Below are 10821 nucleotides of genomic sequence, written 5' to 3'. Positions count from 1 at the left end.
GCATCTGAACCATAGGCGCCTTTCTGATTTTGCCTTTAGGAACGGTTTTCTGGCAAGCATGACAAGAGCGACAGTAGCGTTTGATCTCTGCGCCTGCTCCTGGCCAAAAGAATTTATGAAAGATTTTTTCTGCAGTCTTTCGATGAGAGAAATGGCCCGCCAGTGGTGAATCGTGAGCCATAGACAAAATTATAGGAATAAATTTACGGGGCACAACCAATTGTTTCTCACCGAATTCGTGTTCGTGTTTACTCTTTACGCAAATTCGGTAAATCAACCCATTCACGCGTTCGAACTTTACTGAGCGACTTTTTACAGTAACAATGGTTTTATTTATTTCTTTAGAGCGAATGTGTTCTAAAGAAGGGCAGGAAGACTGAGCATCTATGAAATCGGGTTTCGAGATGTTCTCAAATTGGAAGTCAGGAACAATTAATTTATCAGGACCGAGATTTTCCTTCGCTTTGGCGGCCCGTGTTGCGACAACATTAACTTCGCTCCTCTGAGGAGTTGGAGTTTCGGTTACTTCCATATTTGGTATGTTCACGCTCGACACCTTGACACCCGGCACCATTCCGATGAGTATATCCGTGAACTTTATCGGGGCGACCACGACGTTAAACCATCCATTTAGGAATTTACTCCTAATCAGACAACGTGCGGTGGGGAATTCGCGCCGCTCCCCTAGGTAGTCATACAACGCAACCACCTTTCCTCGCTTGACCGAGGCGGGCACGAGCGATTCCTTAACTATAATTGACGAGCAACCTGAATCAAAAAATACTTTTACCGGCTTGCCATACAACGATCCTTCACACGTAATACCGTGATCGTAATTTATGTCAGCCTTAAATACGGCATTTACTTTCTGAGAAGTCTTAGATTTGGAGAATTTCAGTTCGGGACAAGAAGGACGTATGTGACCCGCTTTAGAACAGTGGTGACAAATCACATCCTTAAGGGAAACATTCGGGTCGTTCTTGAAAGTAGTGTCGTCATTAACAGGCGTTTTACGACTTCTGACAGCTCTATGGGCGCAACGAAACCTATCCGCTGCTTGGGCCATTTCCACTGTACTAACGAACGTTCGCTCTTTGAGAAAGATGCGAAGGTCAAGAGGGCAATTACTCAACAGCTGATCGCGTATCAAGAAGTCAAACAGCGATTTATACTCCCTTTCTACATCACTCATGATTAACCAGTGATCTAAATACTGGGTCATTCTCGTAATTAACTGAACGTGAGTTTCGTTTTCACCAGCTTTACTTTCTTTGAACTTTTTACGATAGGAGTCTGCGTCAACGTTATACGCCTTCAACAATGCATCTTTTAATTGACTGTAATCCTTTAGAACGTCGTCTGGCAAACTCACGTAAATTTGCAAGGCCTTACCTCCCAAGAGTGAACCGAGATAAATATGGTAATCATTAGAATCCCATCCTTGCAAACCTGCTAATTTCTCAAACCTACGTAAAAAATCATCTATATCGTCATTACCATCGGTGAAGTTAGGCATTCTTAATTTAGGGTAATGATCACGACTGTCATTTAGTGAAGGGTTCTCGGGTCTTACGCGAGCAAGGGCCAACTCATGAGCGCGCTGCTTATCAGCCTCGTTCGCTTCATATTCGCGCTGTCTTTCCCTCTCCTGAATCTCGAACTCTTCGCGTTTCAGATCTCGCTCTTTCTGTCTCTCCTCTCGTTCTCTTTGCTTTTCTTCTCTCTCGTTTTGCTCTTTGTATCTTACCTCCTCTTTCAAGACCAAAGCATTTATGTCCGCGGCAGAAAGACCGGCTTCCTTAGCACACTTAACGAGCTCTACTAAGTTTAGCGACATGTTTAAAAATATAAAGAATCTATCAAACGAATATGAATTCGATAGACAAAACAAAAGGTGAACGCTTAATCACGCTATCAAAGTTACGATAATCAATAATTCTAAAACAAGAACACCGATTATGAAGAAGTACCAAATATCTAAGCACACACTTAGAAATTAAGGTCTGTTCCAAACTGACTGTGCAAGCGAAACAGTTAAAGAAAACGGCGCACAGACTATCGCACAACAACGGCTAGTCTAACTTAGCGCGAAAACATCGTTAACAGCAATGGAGGGCTTACGCACAGGTGTACAAAGTACAAGCCATCACGGTTAAGAAATAAATAGTTATTAAAACTACCATAGGGGTACACCACAGTCGTAACTGACTGATCTCCCTATAAACAGCGAGGAAAAATAGAATTACCTAACCACTGACACACGCGACAATGCACGTCGGTAAACGGTGAAAAGGAGGCACGATCGGACTAGATCAACTCTTAACCTGATCGCGTATGACGCAATATTCCGTATTTTACATACAACTCGCAGCGCAAGTCGTCACACTCCTTCACCAAAATATCCAGAACACCATTCCTCCATTTGGTTCTCCGAATCACCATTCTATGGTTGGCCACTCCTCCGGGTTCCACATTACATTCTGTGATCATAAGAGAAAGAAAACTTTATGTACATACAAATATACAAGCCCTGAGTAATCTATATGAGGATCCTACTCACTGCGCCAATTTGTCAGTGGTTTCTTTGCTTTGTTCTTATAAGCAGAAACCTTTGGTTCTTTAATTCTGGTATCCTCTGGGATATAGATTATCTCGGGCTTATTAAAACAATTGTATTTTCATATTTTATATTGTTCACACTATATATCACAAATACACTAAGTGAAACACGGGAATCAGGAGTGCCGTCAGTGAAGTGTTGGAGGACGAACTATCCGAGCCAAAACTCATGCACCAGGGGTGAATTAGCACAAGATAGTCACTGGTAGAGCGGGCTGCGATTGTCAGCTACTCAGCACCAATAGAAGGGGCAGCAGATATCAGCTACTCGGCCATCACTAGAGGGGTTGCAGATATAAGCAACTCAGCATAAAGAGGAAGTGTTCAGGTGTGGAGCTCGGAGTAGAGTGGCAAACCATAGAATGGCAACCACCGATAATGGTTGACATGAGGCTTTGGTGGGGTCGAAACTGCCATCCGAACGGTGGAGGCGAACCAAAGGGACACTTACACCTCACACACACACCATATACGCACAACACATACGTACAATTATGAACAACTAAATAGTGAAACCATCACTAAAACACAAACCCTTTACAATTGTTTAAGGATATTCGTGTGTGTGCTTGCGTGTGTGTGTGTGGGTGTTTGCTTGTGTGTGTTGGGTATGTGTGTTTATATCTGTTTATGTGCGCATTTCCATGCATCCGTGTGTATGATCTATTCATATGTGCAACTGCGAATTTGTGTATCATTGCACGTGGATAACTGATAATTTAGATGTATTATGCAACGAAATGTGCAACGAAATGCAATGAATAATTTTCAAGACTATTGAAAATTGCTTGATTCTGCAATGCAAACTATATTATCAAACAGAATGCACAGACATAGATATAAAATATCCGAGACAGGCGGTGTGTGTGTATGTGTGTCAGTGTGTTTGTGTGCGTCAGAGTGCAAACTGTAGTGATGCCCTATGACGCGGCCCTGCAGGCGCTGGCGGAGCGAGCGCAGCGTGTAGTGATGCCCTATGACGCGGGATGATGTCGATGCCCCGGATACGCTGAAGATGCCCCATGATGCAAGATGACGTCGCGGCCCCGGACGCGCTGTAGTGGTTGCGTGCGTCTGTAAAAGAGCCTTTGACAACTCAGGCATAAAGTCTATATAAGGGGGGCATATGACCTTTAACCTCTCTCTTCCTTGCTTACGACTCATTCGTACGCTGCCCCTGGGACAACGAGCTTGTCTGGTGTTGGAGGACGCGTCCCGTTTTTGTTCAGATAAGTACAGGCTCTAAGGGTAAATCACCACGCAGGCATTGCAACTCCTATATATTCAGGGTGCCTTATGAAAATGTATGTGTCCATTTTATCAAAAGTTTTAATAAAGTGAAAGATGAAACTGTCTTTTAGAACGACCTCATATCAACAACATAAACTCCGAATCCCTTAAACTTCGGCTACGCTACCATTTTAATAAACAATATATCAGGGAATGTTGATCTTGTGGGAAAAGCCCACTGTAATTTTTATGAAGGAATATGCAAGAACCGGTTTTGATATAATGGCGTCGATGAGAGTAACGCTACAAGTTATTTTGGCGGCAGCGCTGGTGATCCTGCAGTTACGCTAATGAGTGAGCTGGGATTTTATCGTGTTTCATATCAGTTCCTTTTTTAGCATTGTACCAGGAGTCGAACCCATTTTAGCCTCTTGCCTGTCAAGTTTTTATTTTTTTCAATGTTTTATAGTCTTAGTAAGGATGCAACTTAAAGTGTGTTAACTGCTATCGGATAGTTCGTGAACATCAGTGATAAGTGAACTTAATGAGAGCATCTTTTCGATGATACTGCCGGATGATGTGCACGTTAGATGTCAGAATATCTTGATGTAATTCCTTTTAGTGGTTGTAGTGATATCCGCAAATTTGTTACTATGAGGCCGGGTGTTCTATCGGTAGACCTCGTTTATGAAACCTCTATTCGTTAAAGTGATAATCGTATTCAGTAATGTTTCTTCATGTGGATATGTTTGTACTGCTAATTTTCTCAGGGATATTGGAAGCAAGTTGTTTTTCCAACGTTTGTGAACAAAATTACGTGAATAAAATTTTAACCCTCGGGATGTGGTCGCCATCTTGAACCACATGTTAACGTTCAGTGTTGTCTTATTGTTTCGATGTTCCAAATTATTTCGTACACTAACGTAATTTTTGTGTAATTGCAAACCTTAGTGCCTCGGTAACATCGAATGGATTTTTAAAATGAGTTTCATGTATTTTATTTTTTCTACCTTTTTTACCTTTTATCGTTCACTATGGTCGCCTGATATCTGTGCGTACGAGTTGACGGACTGACTACTTGCTATATTGTCTCTGCTAGCTTAACCTTGCAATAGCCATGCCAAGACGGAATAGGAGGAGCTCCCGTAGCGCGGATGATGACCCGCCAGAACTCGAAGCCATGAATGAAATATCAATGTACGATGAACTTTTACGTAAGATCAATGAGTTAAGCGAGCACGTGAAACAGTTAGAAAATCGTAATGTTGAGTTAGAAGGCCGCCTCTCACGGTCAACAAATCAAAGTAATGGTGACGAGAGTATAAATGTTGCAAATGTAGGGTACATTATCAACAAGGAGAATATTCCTTTATTTAAAGCCGAGGTACCTGCTTCCCAACCATTGAAACGTAACACAGAACTTGAAGGATGGTTACGACAAATAGAAAATCTAACTAAGCCTCGAAGTGATGATGCATTTATACGATCGGCACGTGCAACTTGCAGGGGAACAGCAGATCTAGTAATAAACTCGCCCCTTTTTGATGACATTGCTACGTGGGAATTGTTTAAGCGAAAGTTGAGGGAAAAATTCCGCGGCACTTGCTCTGCAGCGGATTTCTTCAGACTCGTTTACGAAAACCAGATGACTGCAGGTCAGGCACCACTCGATTTTTATTTGCAGCTAGAGGGTGCGGTATATCAAGGTTACAGAGACTACCCGACTGCGATAGGGGAACCCGATGAACTGATTCGTAGAGTATTTTTGCAGGGTCTTCCTGGTTGGCTGAGAGAAGTTCTTGCTTTAAAAGAGGGTGACCCTCTACCACAAGTCGTTGACGCAGCTCAACGAGTTTGGAACACGCGAGTTGGAGTGCGGCACCATGATGGCCCCTCGCAGATAAGTTTAGCCCCTCGCGAACCCGCCATGGCTCGCTCTCGTCCTCACGTAGCCGCTACAGGTGAGCAACCCTCGAAGTTTTGTAGCTTCCATAAAAGCCACACTCATAACACAGGAGAGTGTCGGGCTAGGAGAGATACACGCCGGTGTTTTAATTGCTCACAGACTGGACACATAGCGAGAGTCTGTCCCTTTCCGATTCGCCAGGGAACCGCGTGCGTCCCCAACTCTTCTGGCGACAGAAACGGGACGCAAAATCAATCCGATCAGTGACGAGATCAAGTCAGGCAGACCTATAATCAAACTTAGAGTAAATGGCGTAATTATTGATTGTTTCATTGACAGCGGGTCGGAGGCGACCATCGTGAAGAGTGAGGCAATGCGCCTATTAAATATTAAAAAGAAAAAGGGGTTAACTAAACAATTGCGCGGTGTTTCTGGTAATATGCTAACTGTCGATGCCGAATGCAATGTGAAGTTCTCAATAGATAAAGATATTTCATGTGTTCATCGTGTTTGCTGTGTCTCAAAGGTTTCTTTTCCTGCCCCAGTGCTAATTGGTATGGACCTTTTAAGAAGATTTAATTTTAAGTTTGTTCATAATCTGTCACCTCACAAATCCTATTTGATGTTACAAGGGCGTAAATTATCCGTTACCTACACTGACGCACAATCTTTGTGTATCACGGCCATTAGTAATCCTGCCACGAGTAGCATGTCATACGGTGACTCTAATAAAGTGCACGCCCTGCGTACTGTTTTGTGCCCTCCTCATACAGGGAGATTTGTTGAGGGTCGAGTGCCGAGGAGCTTTTCGGGGTCGACTGCATTTTTGACGGGCGTAAGTGATTCCGTGCTAGTACCGAAATCATTAGTGTCTGTAAATAACCGATGTGTGTTCGTATGGGTTGTCAATACGGACTCGAGACCTAAGATGATAAAAAATGGGACATGTTTGGCAGAGGTCAGTGAAGCAGACGCGGTTGTTGCCGCGGGAGATGGTGAGGACGGATCCCGTCAGGGGAGCGATTCGGTCGAGGATTCCGCAAGTGATCGTAATGAGGCTTTAGAGGAAGGTGATGAACTCAATGAATTCAATGATGATTTTGATGAATATTATGGGACGCTGGATTTTGGTTACGAGGACTCCGAATTCACCATCTTTCCCGACATCGATCTCCGTCCTTCCGCCGACGCGACGGGTAATGTGAGCGCGTGTGCCAGTGCCGCTATGTTAGGTGTTAATCTCAACCATTTAGATGAATTGCAGCAACATCATCTTTGCAAGGTGATCGCTAAATTCCCTAAATTATTTTCGGATGACCCCATGCCAGGTCATGTGCCGGGAGTTGAGCACCGTATCGTAATTAATGACTCTAAACCCGTGTGTGTCCGTCAGTGGCGCTTACCCGAGAAGACGAAAGCTTTCATTCGCAATGAGTGCGATAAGATGAGAGATGAGGGAGTGATAGAGCCTTCGTCGTCACCATGGTTATCTCCGGTGGTCCTCGTTCGTAAGAAGAACGGTACCACGAGGTTTTGCATTGACTTTCGAGGGTTAAATGCGGTGACTGTCGCCGATAGTTATCCTATGCCTCGTGTTGACGAACTCATCGACGAACTGAGAGACACGTCTTGGTTTACAGTTCTCGACGCTAAAAATGCGTATTGGTCGATTTCTGTAGCGCCTGAGGATCGTTCGAAGACCGCGTTTTCCGACGGACATCGCCTGTGGCAGTTCAGACGATTACCGTTTGGTCTAGCTACGGCCCCTAGCACATTTCAAAGAACCATCAATATGGTATTATCCACGGTACTAGGGCGACATACGGTAGCTTACCTCGATGACGTTGTTGTGCACAGTTCCTCGTTCGAAGACCATATAGAGCATCTAACAGAGACGTTACAGCTTCTAAATAAGGCAGGGTTTAGATTGAATCGCGAAAAATGCGAGTTTGCAACACGTGAATTTAAATTCCTGGGTTTCAAGGTCACTCCAGAGGGAATTTTACCTGACCCAGACAAGGTCATTGCCATAAATAACATGCCTGCTCCCCGTACTGTCAAAGCGGTCCGCAGATTTCTTGGCTGTAGTGGTTATTTCAGAAAACACATTCCCCATTATGCTGCTGCCGCTGCCCCACTTACAAGGCTCACACGGAAGGATGCGAAGTTTGTCTGGGCAGATGAGGAAGAAAAGGCATTCAACATCCTTAAACAATCTCTTGTAGAAGCTCCTGTCTTGAAGAAACCAAACTTCACTTTGCCATTTGAGGTTCATTGTGATGCCTCAAAGTTAGCATTAGGAGCCTGCCTTATGCAGAGAAGCCCAGATGATACTCCTCATGCAGTAGCATATTTTTCCCGTAAACTTAGAGGTCCCGAAACGAGGTATCCGGCGATAGATATTGAAGCACTCGCTGTGATAGAGGGGGTTCGTGCTTTTGACCACTACCTGTACGGCAATAAATTCCTAATATTCACGGACCACAGACCACTAACGTTCGTCTTCCATCGTCGTACGAAATCTCCGCGGATGTCGAAGTGGTCCCATGAGTTATCTAACTATCAGTATAAACTCTTGTACAAGAAAGGTTCGTCTAATCATGTCCCTGACTGTCTTAGTCGTGTTGCTAACATTGATGCCAGTGCTCTTGACCCACAGAAGGTTCGTGATGCTCAGCTGAAGGATCCGCTATGGCGAGAGGTCATTCGATACCTGGAGGAAAGAGCTGTGCCACGACGAAAGCTACCTCTGCCCTTAGAAGAGTTCGAATTAATTAATGGCATTCTTTATCATGTTCGACACTTGCCGGACCGTCTTTTGCACCAGCTGGTCATCCCTAGGGAGCTACGTAATGTTGCTATAAAACTGGTTCACTCTTCACCTCTTGGAGCACATTCAGGAGTGTACAGGACATACTGTAAAATTCGTGATCTATTTTATTTTCCCAACCTTCTCAGGGAGACCAGGCAGTTTGTGCGTTCGTGTGCAGTATGCCAGCGGCGCAAGGGACCAGCTTACCGACAAGCACCTATGGCAAACGCTCCAGATGTTCATTTGCCACTTGAAAGAGTAAGTGCCGACCTCATGGATCTCCACAGCTCTACCAGTGGAAATCGGTATGTACTTTCGATCGTCGATCACCTGACTCGTTACCTTCAGCTCATCCCTCTGCCTTGCAAGAGTGCAGAAACGGTGGCTGAGGCTTTCATTAATAACTTCGTGACTATCTTTGGGCCACCGCGTGTTATACAGACAGATAATGGTAGCGAATTTTGCAACCGTCTATTTCAACAGGTATGCAGTATTATCCAGACAAAGATGTCGTTTACGACGGTGTACCATGCACAAGCCAATGGCATGGTTGAAAGGACTAATAGAGTGGTAAAAGACGCGCTGGCAACTCTAACGGAGAGCCGACCTGACACCTGGGATCAGTATCTCCCCCAGGTTCGTTTGGCCCTCAACTCCTCGGTACATCGAAGCATCGGAGAACAACCGATCTACCTCATGACTGGTCATCACGGTCACTTCCCCCTGGGGCCCACCAACGATGTCACGATTGCAGCAGATTCGGCGAAGAGGTTTCAGGAACGTCTTCAGGTGGCGAGGTCAGTGGCAGTGGAAACTTCGCGTCGTGCACGAGAAGGTTGGGCGCGCATCTACAACAAACGCGTCCGCAAGCACTTCCAGCCTAACTTAGGGGTCCTCGTCTGGGTGAAGGTACACCCAGGGCACCGTCGTGGTCCAGGTCGCGCCCTTGGTGACCGATGGCGCGGTCCCGCGAGAATAGTGAAAAGAATCGGACCAGTCTCTTATTTGTGCAAGGAAGTGAGCGAGCCATACCGCGAGCTGAAGTGCCACATCAATCAACTGAAAGAATTTGTTCCTGAACAAGAATTGCAATTTACTGAGGTCGTTGCTGATGATTCGCTTCCTCTAGAATGCGAGAACTGGGATGAACCTGGAGAGCCATGGCGTCTCGCTCTTTTGTCCGCTGTTCGGGCTGCAGAATATTAAATGGTTTTGTATTTTTGTATTATCTATATAAGGATCCTATTTTAAGTATTGAATTTTAGTTTTCTAGGTTGTACGTTTTGGGTATCACAGTTTTTTCGAAGGCACTAAGATATGTGGGAGTTGTATGTATATGTGATGGTTTATGCCTTTTTACCTGTACTAATCTTTCTTTTTGGCATTCTTTGACAGAAGTGACTGGGGGTTGTCTTGCTGATAGTTTTGTTCCCAGCTGGAGTACTGTATCGTGGTGTCGCATCTTCCACCCCGAGAGACGAATGATGTGATGGCTGCAGCCGAAGGCCATGAGGACCTGCTTGGGCGTGGACCGTGTTCGCTCGCTTCATATCGGGTGTCCCTGTGATGTCATCTGCTGAGCTGGAGCTTCCTATGAACTGGATGGGCTCGGAGGTGTACGAGGGATCGGAGGTCATACGGATACCTGCCGCCGGACGGAGCGAGCTCACACGTTGGTGATGGAGGAAGTTGTAGTGATGCCCTATGACGCGGCCCTGCAGGCGCTGGCGGAGCGAGCGCAGCGTGTAGTGATGCCCTATGACGCGGGATGATGTCGATGCCCCGGATACGCTGAAGATGCCCCATGATGCAAGATGACGTCGCGGCCCCGGACGCGCTGTAGTGGTTGCGTGCGTCTGTAAAAGAGCCTTTGACAACTCAGGCATAAAGTCTATATAAGGGGGGCATATGACCTTTAACCTCTCTCTTCCTTGCTTACGACTCATTCGTACGCTGCCCCTGGGACAACGAGCTTGTCTGGTGTTGGAGGACGCGTCCCGTTTTTGTTCAGATAAGTACAGGCTCTAAGGGTAAATCACCACGCAGGCATTGCAACTCCTATATATTCAGGGTGCCTTATGAAAATGTATGTGTCCATTTTATCAAAAGTTTTAATAAAGTGAAAGATGAAACTGTCTTTTAGAACGACCTCATATCAACAACATAAACTCCGAATCCCTTAAACTTCGGCTACGCTACCATTTTAATAAACAATATATCAGGGAATGTTGATCTTGTGGGAAAAGCCCACTGT

At 45.2% G+C, this 10821-nt stretch overlaps 2 protein-coding genes across 2 annotated transcripts in view; both read right to left on the bottom strand.

Moving 5' to 3' along the window:
• LOC125045807 overlaps positions 1 to 3723 on the bottom strand; it is a 22965-nt gene extending 19242 nt beyond the window's left edge. Inside the window, exons 1-3 of the mRNA XM_047643302.1 lie at positions 3528 to 3723; positions 2363 to 2480; positions 1 to 1568 (exon numbers count right to left, since the gene is read on the bottom strand). The exon at positions 1 to 1568 is cut by the window's left edge and continues 309 nt beyond it. Of these exons, the coding sequence (XP_047499258.1) occupies positions 1 to 1568; positions 2363 to 2480; positions 3528 to 3723 (1882 nt within the window). The remainder of the gene's footprint in view (positions 1569 to 2362; positions 2481 to 3527) is intronic.
• A 6190-nt stretch (positions 3724 to 9913) lies between these two features.
• On the bottom strand, positions 9914 to 10821 carry LOC125046102. Its single transcript, XM_047643740.1, has 2 exons — positions 10324 to 10821; positions 9914 to 10269 (listed from the first exon to the last, which is right to left on the bottom strand). Exons 1-2 carry the CDS (start codon positions 10511 to 10513, stop codon positions 9914 to 9916), a joined length of 546 nt encoding a protein of 181 aa, XP_047499696.1. The 5' UTR covers positions 10514 to 10821.

The sequence above is a fragment of the Penaeus chinensis genome, chromosome 38 (assembly GCF_019202785.1).
Source record: "Penaeus chinensis breed Huanghai No. 1 chromosome 38, ASM1920278v2, whole genome shotgun sequence".
NCBI lineage: Eukaryota > Metazoa > Arthropoda > Malacostraca > Decapoda > Penaeidae > Penaeus > Penaeus chinensis.
Note: the sequence above shows the minus strand (reverse complement) of the source record. Positions and strands in the feature narration are given on the sequence as shown.

What these genes read in the sequence shown, in the direction of transcription:
- LOC125046102 (XM_047643740.1), bottom strand. Translation starts at nt 10,513, where the DNA reads ATGAGTCGTAAGCAAGGAAGAGAGAGGTTAAAGGTCATATGCCCCCCT. An exon ending in GACATCATCCCGCGTCATAG is followed by an intron (nt 10,270 to 10,323) that starts GGCATCACTACA and finishes GCCGCGTCATAG; the next exon opens with GGCATCACTACAACTTCCTC.